The sequence below is a fragment of the Erpetoichthys calabaricus genome, chromosome 12 (assembly GCF_900747795.2).
Source record: "Erpetoichthys calabaricus chromosome 12, fErpCal1.3, whole genome shotgun sequence".
NCBI classification, from domain to species: Eukaryota; Metazoa; Chordata; class Cladistia; order Polypteriformes; family Polypteridae; genus Erpetoichthys; species Erpetoichthys calabaricus.
In genome coordinates this window covers 161,497,203-161,516,905 of record NC_041405.2, presented here as the reverse complement: position 1 = coordinate 161,516,905, position 19,703 = coordinate 161,497,203, and the positions used below count along the sequence as shown (strand labels likewise).

Sequence of the window (19,703 nt, the reverse complement as noted above, 5' to 3'; positions counted from 1 at the left end):
TGGGATCTTGTGACCGGCACCTTGCAGCACCAGCAGTGGTGGCTCTGATGGCTTTGGGTGGAGGACACTGGGAGTTCACAGCCGCCGATGTCACCCTCTGTCACTCACTCCCCCTTGATGGCATTGCAGGAGTGAAAGGCGCTATACTGACCAGAAATCCACATTGTGAAGTAAAAATGACAAGCACTGAAAATATTTATTATGAAACGGATTAATCTGAATATGAATGATGAGCTATAGCGGCCCCTGTGAAAAAGAAAAGGCACCCAAGATGTCAAATAAGTCCAAACACAGAGTTGGGAGCTCACCATGAAGGAGCAACATGCCAACTTGATCTGGTTAAACATACGGCCCACAGAGACAACGCTGTCATAATGAGAGGCGCTATATAATGGAAATGGGTGGCACTTCTAGGATAAACTGGTTTAAAGATGGATGGATATGGCAGAAACACTCTGGAGCAAATAACAAAAAATGTCTCCCCAACATTAATATTCACAATGAGAGACCCCAGAAAAAATGAATTGCACTGGTGAATATGACAAACTGCTTACTACATGGCACTATATAAGAGTACCAGGAGAGATCATCATATTCAGTATAAAGCCTTAATATGAGGGGTACCAGGAGGGTCCCACTGTGGTTTACTGGATAATGTGGCCACTCCAATGCTCCAGAATCACGGGCTTTATTTACTGGTTCTCCCCATGTCTGGTGGGCTTTTCCTTCAGGTTCTCAGACTTCCAGATGTCCAGTTTGGACCAAAGAGCAGCCCCTAACTGGCCCCCTATCAGTGAGTGTTGGTACATGTGTAACTTGAGCCCCCAAACTGGGGTCCTGCCAGTACTACCAGAATGGACAGCGGCCTGCCTGACTCTGTGCTGGAATAAATAAGTTTGGGAAGTACTGGTGGCTCAGTGCTTAGCACGAGGTCCTGTGGCCTGAGTCCAAACCCCACAGCCCAGCACTGCCTGACTACAGTTTGCCCCCAAGTCTGTGCCAGTTTTTCTTCCTGGTATTCCATTGGCACTTTCGGGTGGATGTGCATGAGTGGTCCTTGTGATAGACTGGCACCCTGTCTGCGGTGGGTTCTCACCTTGGATTGCCAGGATAAGCTCTGGCTGAGGAAGATGAAATGGATTAAGAGGGTCTAAGAGTGGGGTGAAAATAGGGGAGATGCAGAGGGTGCATTGCTTGGGGGGGGCATAAATAGCTTTACGGTCCCCAAAAGGTGGACGAAGGTATGCCACTCAGTCTTCAAGGGGGTAAACTGTCAATCTCATGGGTTGATCACAAGTTCCCCACTGACTCGGGTCTATTGCTATGGGGGCAATGATAAATTCTTGCAGACCCACTTCACTTTTCGCACCCCAGAAGGATAGATGGGAAGATATCAGCTGCGTTCATGTCACATGTCACCTGAAGTGACTGAGCCTGATTGTGCCACACACAAGACACCAAATCAGATTTCATTTGCCAGCCCTTAAAGGCAAACCATGACACCGTGGACCCTGCAGGTTGTGCCCGGTGGTGCCACCTGTCGTTGCCTTGATAGACCAGCCGTTCTCAACAGCACCATAAGAGGTGGCTCGATAGATGTGTCACCACCCCCCCACCCCAATCTAACATGGACCTCCAGCCCCCCTTGAAATGCCCATATGTTTAACAGTGCGCCACAAACACAACAAGTTCAAGAGGCACCGTGAAAGGTCAATGCCCAAAAATAAGAGATGTCTTCATTACCATTAATAATTGACTTCGGCCGAGCGCTGATGTTGAACCCCAGCCGCCACTTTCATGGTGTTTAAGGAAGTCATAAAGTAAGGAAGGTACATTTTGAGGTTTTGACATACTGGAGAGCGGGGACGTGTTACAGGCTCTGAGAATTTCACTGTACAATAATGCTTTGGAAAAGTCACAGACATGAAAGGCAAAGGCCACAAATCGTCACCGAATGCATGCAATTTGATTGGCAGAGCTCTGGAGGTCTGCCGCTGGACTTTTATGATGTATTGGGATCCCGGATGTCATAGCACAATATGACCACTAGGGGGCGATTAAGGACCCAGAGAGTGGCTTGTCTGTCTCCATAAGACAAAGCACACACTGCAGGGCAAAATAGAGAAGGGGGCTTGGGGGGAGTAAAGGGGACATGAGTGGGCCAGTAGATGTCCATAATAGAGAAGAGCAGAAAAAATAAAATGGAAAAGAATTTGTATACATCAAAATGAGTACGCTGAGGGGCTCAAATTGTTGAGTGCTTCCCATTTGGGGTCACTTTAGAAGCAATATGCTCACTGCCGCCACCGGGGGGCACTGTTGACTCCATAAGACTGAACCTGGATGTCTTAGCACGATGTGACCACTAGGGGGCAATTAAGAATGCTGAGAGAGCAGCTTGTGGGTCTCAATATAGCAAAGCACTCACTGCTGAGCAAAATGGAGAAGGGAGCTTGGGGGGAGTAAAGAGGACATAAATGGGCCATCCATCCATTTTCCAACCTGCCAAATCCAAACACAGGGTCATGGGGGTCTGCTGGAGCCAATCCCAGCCAACACAGGGCACATGGCAGGAAACAATCCTGGGCAGGGTGCCAACCCACCACAGGACACACACAAACACCAAGCACAAATTAGGGACAATTTAGAATCACCAATCCACCTAACCAGCATGTCTTTGGACTGTGGGAGGAAACCCATGCAGACACGTTGAGAACATGCAAACTCCACGCAGGGAGGGCCCGGGAAGCGAACCCGGGTCCCCAGGTCTCCCAACTGCGAGGCAGCAGCGCTACCCACTGCGCCACTGTGCCGCTTAAATGGGCTATTAAATGGAAAAAAAAATAAATTTAAAGCAATTTATACATCCAAATGAGTAAGCTGATTGGCTCAGATGGCTGGGTGCTGCCCATGTGGTGTCACTTTAGAAACAGTATGTCCACTAGGCCACCTGGCCAAGTATGCACTCTATAGCCACCAGGGGGCACTGTTGACCATATAAGACAGAACATGGATGTCATAGTACAATATGAACACTGGTGGCAGGGGGGAGTATTAAGAACCCTGACAGGGGCTTGTCAGTCTGACTACAGAGCAAAATGGATAGGACAACTGGGGGGGGGGGGGGGGGGAGAGACGGGACATTAAATGCATATAACAGAGAACAACAGGTAACAGTTAAAATAGATTTGTAATAATAATAATACATTTTATTTATATAGCGCCTTTCCCATGCTCAAGGCACTTAAGGCATAATACATCGATACAAGTACGCCGAGGGGCTCAAGTCACTGGGGGCTGCCCATTTGGTGTCATTTTAGGAGCAATGTTTCCACTTGGGCCTAGAGAAGGCAAGTCCACCTGAGTAGATGAGTTGGCCAAGTATGCACAATGCAGCCACCAGGAGGCACTGCTGATCCTGTATGACAGAACTCGGATGTCATTGCACACTATGGCCACTAGGGGGTAATAAGAACACTGAGAGCGGCTTGTCAGTCTCAGTAAGACAAAGAGGTCAGAACAGAACAAGAAAAGGAGAAGGAATCTTAATGGAAGACAAGAGACGAGACGAACTTAAGAAATGTGACAAACGTGTGGCCCATTTGTCACCCATTTCTTTAGCTCATCACTAAGCTGTCCTAATATCTCATCCAGATTCTTGTTAAAGGTTGTAAAGGATTCTTCTTCCACTACATGTCCCAGTTGTTTCTTCCAGGGTCCCAGAACTCTTTGAGTAAAGAAGCAGTTCCTGGCTTCAGTCCTAAATGAGCTTCCCCTTCATTTCCATTGAGGATCGACCCTTAAGCCAAACAAATGTTGCTGGATCGACTTTATCGATGCCTTTGAGGATTTTAAGTACCTGGAGGTGGTCCTCACTTGAGACTACGCAGGTTTAATTCTGCGAGTCTGTCACAGTAGGACATGTCCTCAAGTCCAGAGAGGGGACAGACGGAGTATTAAATGGACATAACAGAGAACAGCAGGCAAAATGTCCAATTTATTTGTAACACATAAGTCTGAGTACGAGGAGGGGTTCACCTGACTGGGTGCTGCCCATGTGGTGCCAGTTTAGAAGCAGGGCATCCACCTAGGCACAGAGCAGGGCAGGGCCGCGAAAAAAATGAGCTCGTCCAGAGTCACTGCGGCCACCAGGGGGGCAACCTGTAAGAACCCGAAGTTGTCCAACATGTCGGACCTCCGTCACTCGCACACGTAAAGGTGTTTGTGTTCGTAAATAAAGCACTTTGAGTTTTTGCAGTCATATTGTGAAGTTTATGGTAAGCCTAAGGGGCCTGACTGAAGTGGTCGAAGGCAGTCGGGGGTCCCCCCCGGTGCCTCTTGAGTTACTAGAACGGCGCCCCTCGGTATCTATAGTCCGGGACAAGGGGGGTCGAGGGCTGGTGGATGCTCTTAAAGGTCCAGAACTTTCATAAATGGTGCCCCTCGGGTGACTGCGCCCGCGGCAGCTGCCTGTGTCGCCTAATGGATTGACGGATTCTGGACTGAAGAGCCAATCAGACATAGCAGGTGTTTATTCTATATAGCGCCATTCCTATAGGGTGGTACGATAACGTTAACGATCAGTCTTTACTTTTGGCAGTGCCAATTACACTGCCTTGCAGGCTCGATTAAGTGTCTGAAGTGCAATTTTCATTCTGTAGCAAGTCCATCCATCCATCCATCCATTTTCCAACCCGCTGAATCCGAACTCAGGGTCACGGGGGTCTGCTGGAGCCAATCCCAGCCAACACAGGGCACAAGGCAGGAACCAGTCCTGGGCAGGGTGCCAACCCACCGCAGTCTGTAGCAAGTCGCCGCTGAATGCTTTAAGTTATAAATGTTTTATTATAATTCACCCACCCATCCATTCTCCTTAGCCCGCTTATCCAGAGAAAGAGCCCATCCATACATTTATTTTTTTTACTAACCTGCTCCAGCTGAGTCGCTGCTGGCCCACACCCCTCTCGGTGCCCACCTGCTGCCGTCCTTGGTCGCCTCCCACACTGCTTTGTGTCCCCAGAGGTAACACACACACACACACAGACACACACACCCACGACACCACCCAAGGTTCTCTCTCTCTCTCTCAGCTGGGCACAGACAAAGACAGGAATGGAAGCTGAGCGCCGCGCTCACACACGTGCACACGTGCAGCGCGCTCTCGTCTGCTGGAGCGCGCACACTCCCCTTCCCTCCCTCCCTCCCTCTCTCTCTCTCTCTCTCTCTCGCTCGCTCACTCGCTCGCTCACTCCGATCAAGGTCTGCTGTCACATCGGGAGGGCTAACAGCATCAGCTCCCCAGGATAAACAATTCCTGGCCAGGAAGACCTCCTATTTGAATTTCCAGGGCTCAGCACGGGATAAAAAAAAAAAACAAGAGGGAAAGGCAACACCCCTGGCCGAAAAGGAAAGAGAGAGAGAGAGAGAGAGAGAGAAACATAAAAGCGAATCTTCTCGTATGAGCAGACGTTAGCCAAAAAACGACGCCTCGGATCGTAAGCAGAAGAGGAATTTAGAAGAACGAGACCCCCAGACTGCAGGAGCCATGGAGTGAGTACCCTCGGCCGGGCTGTCGGTTTATATTATTTTGTCATTATGTTTTTTTCTTTTTTTGGGGTGGGGGTGGCATAGGTGCTGGTGTGATTTTTTTTTTCTTAACTGCCCTCCCCATACTTAAATCTCCAAGAGCCGCAGGTTTCTGATTTCAGCGTCGCGATTCCGCTAAACGGCCAATGCGTATCCAGCAAGAGCAGCAGCACCGAGCCGAAGCTGCCGCGCCGAGCCAAGAAAGACATGCGGCTGCCGTCCTCCCGCCCGCCTGCCCTGCCTGCCTGCCCGCCCGCCTGCATTTTGCATCCGTCCACGCCTGTACGCTGGACGCTCTGGGGGTTTAAGGGTGGCACGTGGGCACGGGGGGGGGGGGGGGTATTGGTTTGTGGATTTGGTTGCCCAGCTCACTCTTTTAGTCCGAGGGGTGCAACCTGAAGAATTTCAAGTTCACCGCGGTCCGAAAGAGTGAGTAGAAAGGGGGGGCGCGCTTGATGAAGGAGGAGGAGGAGGAGGAAGAAGAGGAGGCGGCGGTAGGACCGCGAAAATAGCGGACCTCTCAGCACACGTCATATCAAAATTGAATTTTAAAAATCTCAATAAAAAAAGACAAACCTGAATGATGCGCATGTGCATGGCGGCCCTCGGACACCCACAGGTCCACCTGCGCGTTCACGTCCACTGGATGCCCCGTGCCCGCACACCTCCGCTACCCACTTGTGACTTCACCTCAGACACGCATACACATGCATTCATTGAAATGAATATACAGTAGCGTATAGTAAATGGCTGGAGTGTATTTACCGTCTATACGCGTATATATCACTCTGTTGCACACGCGCACATTTTTCTATGCACACCAATGCATTCCACCCAAATGCGCAGGTCGGCTCCATTATGTAGCCGGATTACGACCGGCTGTCGGGTTTACTGTTACTTGTTGGATTTTTTTGAGACTTAACATATCAGGCCCCACCTAGTGTTTCAGACGCCCCCTCACCATTTTGGTCTGGAAGCACACGTATACTGAGACTGTCCATCCAATGAGGTCCTGATCCAATTCAGTAACACTTCTAAACTCGGAGACTCGGGAAGAGCGCCCAACTCCAGCCGTCACTTCAAAATTACAGTCCCACGCGTTCATATGCCCACTCAAAAATGTGAAAATTATCATACAATACACCCACACACGTCAACGCACCTTAAACACACAAGCATTTACATGGCGCCCCATGGAGAACAACCGCAGCCAAGCCAAACTGGAATGTATCCCAGAAGCAGAGGGTGCAAAAAAAAAAAGAGCCAAGCCTCTAGGGGGCGATGGAAAACATCAGGCGAATCGAAGCTGCTGGTGACCTTAGTGCCACATCTTTGGCTTGTAAGGCGGGTAGAACATGAAAATGTCATGCGGAAGGTGTCTACAAAATGATGTGCTTTTTGAAGCAAATCCATTTTCTAAACCAGCTACACCCTGAGCAGGAATGTGGGGAAGCTGGAGCCAATCCCAGCAAGCACAGGACACAATGCAGGAACATTCTCTGGACAGGACGCCAGCCCATCGCCGGGTGAACACACGCTTACTTGGGCCAGTTTAGCATTGCCAGTCCACCTGACCTGCATATCTTTATGGTGGGAGGCATGGGGAGAACATGAAAACTCCATGCAGACGAGAACACCATGCCACCCCTAAGCATATACATGACCGTGTATAATTAAACTTCGGCACGTGATGTTCTCATATTCTTGCAAACGCACAAAAGTTAGACCTGAGCATCCATTCGTTTTTGCTGTCCACAGTATCCAATGATGACATCCGTACTCTGATGGCTAAACAGTCCAGTCCTGCGCCCAGAGATTTCATTACGGATGGGGCACGTGTGGGTTGTCGTGTTGATGGTATCCTCCATGGGTGGGTTCTTCCTCGATTTCGGTCCTGTTTTTCTCTAGTTGTAGATGTTCCAACACCACAGGTATGACAGTCAGCAACAACGTCCTCTATGTCGTCAGCTCAACTTCCACATTTTTTCAAGAAAGCCTGCAGACCTTCAGAGCTCCGCCCATCTGAGTGATGTCACGTGACATGCCCAGTCAGCACACCTCACGCTTCATTCTCGTAAAACATCTTTACACGCTGGTTAAGATTAGGGTTTGTGGGCGGAGTTATGTGACTCATGAATAATGATGTCTATCGAGTGGGCGTGTCTCGCAGTGGGCGTGTCATGTAGTATGACTCCTCTCTCAGGTAGCAGCATTGTCATGTAGCACTGTGTGTGACCCTTCTGAGGGTTTCCACTGTGTAAGCCATGTGACGTTAACATGCAATCTAATTGGTTGTTCAGCAGAGCTCCTGACTTGTGGGACACCAGAGGGTTGTAGGTAGACCCCTCTCGTTCCATCTGCCCACCTCATGAGTGATGGGTATGATGTGATTGACCATACAATACCATATTACATGGCCAAGCCACAATAACTGATGTTGGATGGTTGTGGTCTCAATGGTTGGCATCAGTGTCGGGTACCCAAGCATGCCTGGTGAGAGCTAAGATGAACTGTGGGCACCTTATATGGAACTGACGAGTGACTTCATGTGGCAGCTACAGGTGGCCCAGGGTGTAGAGGATGGTGGGTATGCAGATGGATTGTGATACAGCAGCCTTGGTGCGTAAGTTGAGGTCTTAATTTTGAAAGACCCCCATGTCGATGCCTCCCAGAAGCAGATGATTTCTGTTTGATGCCATCCACTGGTTATCCATTTGATATTTGGTGGTCAGTGTGGCTGTCCATAGAGACGATGCTGCCCAAGTATCTATTGCAGTTGGATTGGGGGTTGATTGTAAAGACTGGTAGGGTCTGCGTTGTCCCGGAGTTCCATGGGAAGACCACCTCTGTTTTGGTGGTGCTGACAGACAGTCCCACCCTGCTGTAAGCTTTAACGGGCAGCCTGAAGGTCTTTGTGGAGATGGAGGCACCAATTCAGCCAGCTTGGTGACTGCAAGAAGCCCCCAGGTTTCCATCAGTTCTGAAGCCCACCACCCCTCCCTTTTGTCCTTTGGACACACAAACACACATTCAAGTCCAGGGCTTGTGATGGCCCACTGCACTTATCACACACATGCAGACCTCTGGTGAGAAAATGACAGGAGAACATGAAAAACGGGTGGGCATGTAGATCTGATGTCTCTGGGTCACTAGGGGTGACATTGGCACTGCTTCTCCATCACAAAGTCCCCTCAGTCATCATTTGGATCTTTCTCTTAACCTGCTCACCTGTCGCACCCCAGTGTCCTTTGAGCCTCAGTGTGTGTGTGTTTGTGTGTGTGTGTGTGTGTGTCAAGTGCCCCTTCATTTATAGGTGGCTCCTTGTCACTTCTGCATGAGCACAGACAGACGTAGTGAGTAAGGCTAAGATTTGTGCCACCTGTCACACTCTGACCCTCTTCTTGAGGTAAGATGGCACAACATGGCAGAACACAGCAGGGTTGAGCAGGAAAGGGTGGCTGTAAATACGGTTCAAATCATTCATGGCACTGGGGTTGGCTGTGTCATGTTGGCCCCCCTCCTGTAATTGGCATCTGCCTGGCACGTGGGTTTGTGTGTGTGGAACAGTTGACTTGATTGTGAAACTTCCCAGGGTACAGCATTTCACTGAGAGTGGGCATCACTTTGGTGGGGGGGGGGGGGGATTAGACAGTGGGCATTGGGCACTTGTCTTAAGCTGACGTCACAATACACGACTTCTAGTCAGACTTGACCACTGCATTCGCTGATGTCGTCACCTGAGGATGTGACACTAAATCGCCAAAGGGGACAAATTACACGACTCCATGACGGGTTTTCTGCAGTGTTCCAGAATCCCAAAGTATCAGGCATTCTCTACTTTCTTCTGACTGCTAATAATGTGCTGCCTGGCAGAGCTGATGCCGCGCCAATGCTTTCTAGGAATGCCAAGGTCAGCCATAATGTTGATTTCCATTTTTTTTCTTTTTTTCAATTCCGCTGTGGTACGTAAAACACGAGACATCAGACAGACGAGCTCCTCTTCTGTTTGGCGCACATTGGTTTGTAACTTTTGCAAACACGGTGCCCACCTGTAAACCTGATTGATTTTGTTGGGGCAAATCACAAACTGGTTGGACCGAGTCACCGGAGGATGTCAGGCTACACAACTTGTGGCACGACTGCCACCAACTCACTACAGTTGTGTAAATGAAGTCTGTGACAAAAAATTGCTGGAAAAGTTGTGTAAGGTGGCACAGCCTTTGAGATCTTCTGGGCTGGCATTACCTTCTGGGTATCCTGGTGATGATCATCTGGAACAGAATAAGCTAAACATTGGGATTAATAAAGTATCTATCTATCTATCTATCTATCTATCTATCTATCTATCTATCTATCTATCTATCTATCTATCTATCTATCTATCTATCTATCTATCTATCTATCTATCTATCTATCTATCTAAACTGGCACACACTGAATGCTCACTGCTTACCCATGGGTGGCACGAAGCACGTTGTGTTTGGTGTCACTTTCTAATGGGGGTTACAATGGCATTGTCATTACTCCTTTAGATGCTTTATTTGTTCCTCTCAGTACAGTGGGCACTCGGTGCTGGCTGGTGATTTTACCAGTTTGGAGAACAGCCCTAGCATTCTGTGGTGCCACAATCATGATCTTGGCCACATCAGTCCAATGGCATTTCTTTCACAAGACAATCTGACAGGCATGTGAGAGATCAGGGTGTAGAAGGTGACAAGCCTGAGCTCACATCTTCATGACAGTTGTGCCCGGCTGTGCCACTCCTTGAATGCTTCCATGTCCATGGAGGTCTTGGGTATTTTGGGCTTGGCTTGGGATCCTGAGCTCTCCTGACACTTGGAGACAGGAATGGCTGCCACTTCAATGGAGGTGCAAGATGGCTGAGCCTGCAGGAGGCGCCGTCCTAGAGTGAGTACCCAGTAGACCAAAAAGCTCTTCCCTCATTGGGGACCTTGAAGAACAGATTTGGAGACCACCTTCAATTTTTAATGAAAGTATCTGGGGTGATGGAAGCTAAAATACGATAAACACCAAGGTGGTCTCTCTGCATTGATGTTGGGGTCAGTTCTGTTTCTTGAATCACAAATACAATCTTCTCACCTTGACCACCCAAGGAAACTCGCTCACCTGTTAGGGGACTCCAAGTCCAATTAGCCAATCAATCTTTATTTTATGTTGTGCCATTCACAGTGTATGCCATCTTACCAGGCAGTCCTGGCAGTGAGTGACCCTCTAAACCCCCTGCTGGATGTCTGTCTGGATCGGGATGAAGCTGCTGTGGCCTACAGTGTCCCCCTACTCTATTGTGTCACCCCCCCACCCCCCGCAGAAGACCAGATGCCCCCGGCCTTGACACCTTCTTTTGCCAGTCAAACCCCACCCTGCTGGACCCTACAGATAAGATCTTTGGGTCACTGAGTGTTTTCAAGGGTTGTGCTGCCCCCTACTGGATGCTCGGTAGGTTTCTCCTGGATTGTCCCCTGTTTTAATGGAGTGCACCCACTTTGCAAAGCAATGGGCTGGGGTTTCTTCTCCTTGGACTCATTTTGTGGGGTCTTCTTTCACTTTCTAGATATAAGCCCAGGAAGCCATCCCTTAGTTCTTCATTGAGGTGCCATCGTCTCCTGGGCTGTGGCTGGTGGAGCACTTTGGTGGCTCTGTCTCTCTTTCTCTCTCTCTCTCTGTGTAGTTGGATGACTGGACTGGTCTGCAGGGTGAGGTCCTCTCTGACCCATCTGAAGACACCTGCTTCTTTGCTTGTTGTCTTCTTAGTTGTGCCAACCGAGTCAAAACTGAGGACATTAGACTGAACCAACCATCTAACAAGTGACAGTGATAGTATGGAAAGGAGCAATATAAAGACGTTAGGTTGCAGGTCCAATGTGTGCCCCTCAGGGAGTCGTTCCACTTGTGTCCACCCACATTATAGAAGAAAGGGAATCCATTGTAGGGTCAGCATAAACCGTCCTGACATGGTGATACTATGGAAAGGAGCTACATAAAGACATTAGCTTACAGGTCTAATGATGGAAAGGCGCTATATAAAGGCACTAGCTTAGCGGCTCAGGCTCCATCACTAACTCTTTGTGTGCCCCTCAGGGAGACACCCGTGTCCACCCACATTATAGAAGGAAGGGAAACCAATGTAATGTCACCATGAAGCATCTTTAGATGGTGATAATATGGAAAGGCGCTATATAAAGACCCTAGGTTACAAGTCTGATGATGGAGTGGTGCTCTGTAAAGACCCTACATTACTATTCCAATTTCCATCACTTACTCCCTCTGTAACCCTTCTCACCAAGGTCCACCCCAAATTATCGAAGACGGGGAAACTATGGTACTGTCACCAAGAAGCGTAATTAGATCGTGATAGTATGGAAAGGCGCTATATAAAGATGCTACATTACATGTCCTTTTTCCATTACTCAGTGAGTCTCTTCAACATTCCAGAGCTCATATTGTATAAATATGGAACACTGGGAACATTGGGAATATCAGGAAGGCAGCAATCATGGGAAGGCGCTATGCAAAGAGTGACTCAGAAATCTTCATCGTCGACTCCCTGAGAGACCCTCAGCCAGAATTGTACTTGACAGAGCTGACGCTTGTAGACATGTAGGAACCGTTGGGCTTTCTCTCTCTTTAAAGTGCCCTGGGACGATTATTTCATGGAGAGGCGCTATACACAAGTAACAGGTTGAGTGGCGGAATGTCAACTGCTGGTTCGCTATGTGACTCTCAGTGAGACACGTCATGTGCCAGAGCTTACCCTGTAGAAACAATGGGACAATCGCTCTGTTGTCTTGGTTTACCTTGAAAGGCGCTATATAAAATCACACTGGGCCTCTATTCCTCCAGGACTGACTTTCTGAGCCTGAGTAAGTCATTTGGCCTGTCAAAGCAGACAAGCTGTGGGCTGTGGCTGTGAAGATTACCCTGGAATGGGGGGGCAGGTAGGGGGGGCAGAGGCGTAGCTAGGGTTTTCGCGCCCCCTCCTGTTTGCCAAAATGCATGTGGAAGGGAAATTTGGTGCCCCCTGGATGCTGCGCCCGGGAACAGATGTCCCCCTTTGCACCCCCTAGCTATGCCACTGGTGGGGGGGGGGGGGGGGGGGGGGCTATATACCGTTATAGGGTTAAAGGTCCAGTGTTCACCACTGGCTCACTTTGTGACCCTCAATGAGACACCTCAGCTGCTAGAATTCACGTCATAGAAACAATGGGACAGTCGCTCTGTTGTCTTGGTTTACCCTGAAAGGCGCTTTATAAAGTCACACTGTGCCTCTGTTCCTCCAGGACTGACTTTCTGAGCCTGAGTAAGTCATTTGCTTGTCAAAGCAGACATTGGAACCTGTGGACTGTGGCTGTGAAGTTTACCCTGGAATGGGGGGGGCAGGTAGGGGAGGGTGCTATCTACCGTCATAGGGTTAACAGTCCAATGTCTACCACTGACTCACATCAATGAGACACCTGAGCTGCTAGAATTCACATCATAGAAATAAGGGAGCAATTGCGCTGTTGCCTTCGTTTACCTTGAAAGGCGCTATATAAGGTTGCAGATCCTATTTCCATTATTCAGTGGGTCACTTCACCATTCCAGTTGCTCGTATTGTGTAAAGGCGCTATGCAAAGAGTGACTCAGAAATCTTCATCGTCGACTCCCTGAGAGACCCTCGACCAGAACTGTACTTGACAGAACTGACGCTGTAGACATGTAGGGACCATTGGGCTCTCTCTCTCTCTTTAAAGTGCCCTGGGACGATTATTGCATGGAGAGGCGCTATACACAAGTAACAGGTTGAGTGGCGGAATGTCAACTGCTGGTTCGCTATGTGACTCTCAGTGAGACACGTCATGTGCCGGAGCTTACCCTGTAGAAACAATGGGACAATCGCTGTGTTGCCTTGGTTTACCTTGAAAGGCACTATATAAAGTCACACTATGCCTCTATTCCTCCAGGACTGACTTTCTGAGCCTGAGTAAGTCATTTGGCCTGTCAAAGCAGACAAGCTGTGGACTGTGGCTGTGAAGTTTACCCTGGAATGGGGGGGCAGGTGGGGGGGGGGGTACTATCTACCGTCATAGGGTTAACAGTCCAATGTCTACCACTGACTCACTTCAACGAGACACCTGAGCTGCTAGAATTCACATCATAGGAATAAGGGAGCAATTGCGCTGTTGCCTTGGTTTATCTTGAAAGGCGCTATATAAAGTCAGTATGCAAAGTTGCTCTAATCATCCGTCACTGACTTTCCGGGAGAGCCTGAGCAAGTCGTTGTACTTCCCAAAGTGGATATTGTAGAAACACGGGAGTAAGACCAGCTTGGCTCTTTGCTGCAGGTCGAAGTCAGCCTCCTTGATCCCTGATCTGTGACTCTTCTTTGTTTTCTGACACCCCACCACTGGAGTCACGTCCAGCCAGGCTGAGCCGTTCTGTCGACATGGCGGTCGTTGACAGGATGCCTCGACTCGTCAGACCACGCAGTCCCTCGGCCGCCGGTTGGTGACTCTGATCCGTGGGCAGCACTTTAAGCCCGCTGACTGCTCAAGGAGTCTCGTAGTGCCCCCCCCCCCGGTCTTAATGCCTGACCCTGTCAGATCTCTTAACCCCTGGCATCGTGAGGCTGGTCTGTTCAGATACTCGTTGGGTTTCGTGGTTGCTTGTATTTGAAGTCTGACCTTCTCAGATCTCATAGATCGGTAGCTTTGTCTTTTTCACACCTTCATGTCATTGGACTTCAGAATTTCTTTGTGAACTTTGAGCCTTAACCGTGCATCGGCTGTCACCCATTTGTGTCTCTTTGAGGTCGGATCTCACAGGTTTTCAAGCTTTGTCTTCCTGAAGACTGACCCTGACAGGTCTCCTTTGATTCAAATCAGGATTTTGGAAGTGCGCTACCCGTAAGGCTCGTCATCATTATGTCTTATCACGCCACTGCTGTATCCAGGTCAGAGCGGCGTCTCAACAGTAAATTACCTTCTTCTTCTTCTTCTTCTTTCGGCTGCTCCCGTTTGGGGTCCCCACAGCGGATCATCTTCTTCCATATCTTCCTGTCCTCGTCATCTTGCTCTGCCCCACCTGCATGTCCTGTCGTGGTTTATTTCATTGCCCACCAATTTTGCTTCTTTGAAGGCTGACCTTGTCAGGTCTTGCAGGGTTCTTGAAGACTGATCCCGTCAGGCGGCTTTATTTTATACTGGTGTGATGCTTATGAGTTCAATACTGAACAATGGCTGACCCTGCACTCTGACCTGCAAAAAGACAATCTCCCCTTGGGGATCAATACAGTCGACCAAATACCAAAATATATATAAGACCTGGACATCCTGCCCCATTGAAAGTGAACTGAGACTGTTGCTTTATCTTCTTGATGTCTGATCTTGTCCTACCTTGTAGGTCTGCAGCTCTCTTTGAATGTCCTGCGCCGGAGCCCTAAGAGTTCATTAGCCCTCGTGTTTCATTATCAGAGATCTGAAGCTGATCTCTAATTCCCAATACCTTTTGACTGTTTTCTTCACGTCTGATCTTGAAAGATCTCGCAGGCCCGCGGCCTTCTTCTAAGAGCCCATTGTTTTTGATGCTTCATATTTTTCGAGTCATTCAGTTTGTCATTTTTTCCTGACCGATCTCATTATATGAAGACTTATTGGCCTGCTGCTTTCTTTTGCTGTAGTCTGATGCTTCAGAGTGCTTTATTTTCCAAAGTGGAAAAGCCCAACCCAATCTCGTCCTTCCCTAGCTGATCTCAGTCTCTTCCTAAAGTCTGATCCTGTCAGGTCTTACAGGCCAGCACCTGTCCTTTTTTATTGTAGCAGTAGGGGGCGCTAGCGCTCCCTTGAACCCTCAGATACCACTCCAAACACCAGGTAAAATTCCAATTATTTATTTATTTTATAATAATAATGTGCACCAAGCACCCTCCACTCCACACTACTCATACAATACTCAATAATCAATACAATAATCAATCCTCCTCTCCCAGACGCATTGCCACCCTTCCACCCAGCTCAGCTCACCATCTGGGCTTTCCCACAGTCCTTTTATATTCCCTGACCCAGAAGTGGTTCCAATCCTACAGTCCATGATTCCTTATCACTTCCGGGTCATATTAAAAGTCCTTTTCTTCAACCCGGAAGCACGTCGTTCCTTCCGGTCATGTGATTACGACACACTTCCGGGTCATAGGGCACGTAGCACTCTGTAAGCCTCCCTACAGCAGCTCCTGGTGGCCCCCATGGTATCCAGCAGGGTTGTTTATAAAAACTACACCACCCATAATTCTCTGCTGGAATTTGGGGACCTTCCATGCTGCTGGGAGGACTCCATCTAGCGGCCTGGAGGTGTGGACCGGAATATTTGGCCGGCCATCCCTCACATTATGTAGCCTAACTCCTAAGAGTGCATTACCCACAATGCTTGGGTGTCAGCTATCCATACAACTATTTTGCCCCCGTGGAGATAAACGTCTCTACCTGTTGCTTCAACTACCCGAAGCTCGGCCTTTTTCCGATCTCGACACAGTAAAGCCCCCTGAAGTCTGATCTTGTCAGATCTGGTAGGTCTGCCGCTCTCTCTCTCTCTCGCTTACTGGACTCCAAACAGTGTAGGATCAATAAAGTTTTACTCTCAGATATCAAAACCCACCCATCTTGTCTTTCTGAAGCTGATCTCAGCCTGATGCTTGCTTGCTCTTCCTGAAGTCTGATCTTGTCAGATCTTGTAGGCCTGCAGCTCCCTCTTTTAATAGAGTCTGTCCACCCCTCCCCAATGGTCTATTACCATAAAGCGTTAATCATCAGAGATCACGACTTCCCAATTTCGCTCTTCTGATGTCGATCTCCCATTTCTAACACCTCCTTTAATCATTTTGAAGTCTGATCTTGTCAGATCTTGTAGGCCTGCTGCCTCCTCTTCCAGGAGTGAGACCTTTAAGATGTGTTACGCCAAAGATCTACACTTTACTACCCATCATGACACCCCACTCATCTTGTCCTTTTTCTACCTGATCTCAGTCTGTTGGCTTAGCTTCCTGGAGTCTGAACCTGTCAGATCTTGTAGGCCTGCAGCTCTCTTCACATCATTCTGATCTTTTGAAGGTGTGCTACCCCAAATATAATGATCAGATAGCTTTGCTCTATTGAAGTTATCTGGTCTTATACTATAGAAGCATCATCTCCTAAAAGACGGTCTCAGTGTCCTGCTTTCACTTCAGATGTCAAAACTCACCCATCTTATCCTTTGGAAGCTCCCTTAGTTTGTGGTTTCACCGTCCTGCTGTCTGGTTTAGTCAGACTGTGTGCCCCCCTTTGCTCCAGTCTGTCCCATGAGAGTTTATTACCAAGAATGCCGACTTTTGAAGTTGATTTCTCATCCCTAATAATCCTTTTTGTCAACCTGAAGTCTGATCTGGACAAAGCTTAGAGGCCTGCAGCTGTCTTTTTCTTGGAGGTTTGACAAGTATATTACCCATAATGCTTTATTATCAAATGTTATAACCCACCCACATCAATAAGCTGGTTGTTATTTTACTTTGTTTTCCTGAAGTCTGATCTTGTCAGATCTTGTATGCCTGCTGCCTCCTCTTCCAGGAGTGAGACCTTTAAGTTGTGTTACACCAAAGATCTACACTCTACTACCCATCGTGACACCCCGCTCATCTTGTCCTTTTTCTACCTGATCTCAGTCTGTTGGCTTAGCTTCCTGGAGTCTGAACCTGTCAGATCTTGTAGGCCTGCAGCTCTCTTCACATCATTCTGATCTTTTGAAGGTGTGCTACCCCAAATATAATGATCAGATAGCTTTGCTCTATTGAAGTGGATGTCTAATTTCCAGTACCAGTTGCCTTGTTTTCCTGAAGTCTGATCCTGACAGATCTTATAGGCCCGTGGTTTGTATCTCCTGACGCTGGACCCTTAATGTTTGAAGGCCTTAATGCTTTATGTTATTTTAGGTATTTAGCCCACTTGCTTTGTTTTTGCAGTCTGAAGTTATCTGGTCTTATACTATAGAAGCATCATCTCCTAAAAGACGGATCCTGTCAGGTCTCGGTGTCCTGCTTTCACTTCAGATGTCAAAACTCACCCATCTTATCCTTTGGAAGCTCCCATAGTTTGTGGTTTCACCGTCCTGACGTCTGGTTTGGTCAGACTGTGTGCCCCCCTTTGCTCCAGTCTGTCCCATAAGAGTTTATTACCAAGAATGCCGAATTTTGAAGTTCATTTCTCATCCCTAATACTCCCTTTTGTCAACCTGAAGTCTGATCAGGACAGAACTTAGAGGCCTGCAGCTGTCTTTTTCTTGGAGGTTTGACAAGTATATTACCCATAATGCTTTATTATCAAATGTTATAACCCGCCCACATCGACAAGCTGGTTGTTATTTTACGTTTGTTTTCCTGAAGTCTGATCTTGTCTGATTTTGTAGGCCTGCTGCCCTCTTTAACTGCAATCTGACCCTAAACAGCACATTACCCATAATGCTTATGTCAAAACTCATTTATCTCGTCCTTTTCAAGCTGCACTCAGTCTGTTGCTTTATCTTCCTGACGTTTAAACTTGTCAGCTCTCTTTTAGGGACGTCTGACCCCTAAGAGTGGATTACCAATAATGAGTTAACTCTCAGAGGCGTCAGTTCTCGAGTGTTGCTCTTCTGAAGCTGAACTCCCGTTTCTAACACCTGCTTTTATCGTTTTCAAGTCTGATCTTGTCAGATCTGGTAGGTCTGCCGTTCTCTCTCTCTCTCGCTTACTGGACTCCAAACAGTGTAGGATCAATAAAGTTTTACTCTCAGATATCAAAACCCGCCCATCTTGTCTTTGTGAAGCTGATCTCAGCCTGATGTTTGCTTGCTCTTCCTGAAGTCTGATCTTGTCAGATCTTGTAGGCCTACAGCTCCCTCTTTTAATAGAGTCTGTCCACCCCTCCCCAATGGTCTATTACCATAAAGCGTTAATCATCAGAGATCACGCTGAACTCCCGTTTCTGTTTAACAATATTATGATTTTGGCCATGGTGGCAGTTTACATCTTCTTGAAGAGATTCCATCTTACACCACATACACATTGCGCCATTTGACAGAGAATATCAAAGATGTTCCCCATGATGGCAGAACACTCTTCATCTTTTTGTTGGGTACAGAAGTGGCACATGACCAACATACAACCCTAAAGGTGTCTCCGTAAAAAGGCATGAAAGTCAGAACTAAATTAAATAAATGGAGGAACCACACCTGACAGGCAGGACCCGAGCTCAAATGCCCGGCAAGACCCGACACGAACTCCATTCCATACACAGAAGGTCTTCTCCATGCTTTGCCAGCCTCTGCACAGGCTCTGCTGCAGCATGTTGTGATGTGCCTACTGGCGACCCATCCAGGGTTAGGGCAACCAAAGTAGGGCTTATTATTGCTGTCATTTATCACTAATCTGTCATTTAACTTCTGATGATGGCTATGAAACATCTGTTGGGGTGGCATGTGGTGCCAACAGCTGGGCACGTGTGTGTCAGGCTGATGCAGAGGGTGAACATTTGGACATTTAGGAGAGCTGGACTGAAGCTAAAGATCACAAGACTTTCAGACGACGACCCTCTGATTGTTATTTTAGTTGGGCCTGCCATCTTCCTCTTCTTCATTTTCCAGGAGCAGCGCTCCAGATTGGAGGCAGCGGGAATGCTGCTCTCTTATGTTGCTTTCATAATTTATTGACAGCATCAACAGATATTGAAGGGTGAAATCAAAAATGCAAAGATTTGGGAAACTCCAAAGATCCACCTAAAATGATGAAGGGTCGAGCCGCTAGTCGGACTCAGGGCTTCACCCGATGTTCTTCAAATCCTGCCCCCTAGAGGGCATGGCATTCTTCTTAATGGACCAAGGCAGCTTGGGCTTCTGTTGGCATCTCTGTGGCAATCGACTTGATGGAGTCGGGTAGCTGGCACCAAAGCACATCCCATCATCCCTTCTCATCCAGGTTTTGGGTCCGACGTTGGTGGAGTTGAGTGGTACTGTCAGAGCCCCTTAGAGCTCCTTACAATGACACCAGGAGATATCTAGCTATGGGCACTGAGTGCAATCTCCAGGGTCACCTTTAAATGCTCTTTGCCCTTCAGAGGGCG

At 48.2% G+C, this 19,703-nt stretch overlaps 1 protein-coding gene across 2 annotated transcripts in view; it reads left to right on the top strand.

Annotated features, from left to right (window-relative positions):
• The first annotated feature begins 5,220 nt into the window (after nt 1-5,220).
• palm1a (paralemmin 1a) overlaps nt 5,221-19,703 on the top strand; it is a 133,241-nt gene continuing 118,758 nt past the window's right edge. The window contains exon 1 of one of the 2 annotated variants that reach the window (XM_028816651.2): nt 5,221-5,550. In XM_028816651.2, coding sequence (XP_028672484.1) covers nt 5,546-5,550 — 5 coding nt within the window. In that variant the 5' untranslated portion in view covers nt 5,221-5,545. The remainder of the gene's footprint in view (nt 5,551-19,703) is intronic. The other variant, XM_028816649.2, reaches the window with a different exon arrangement.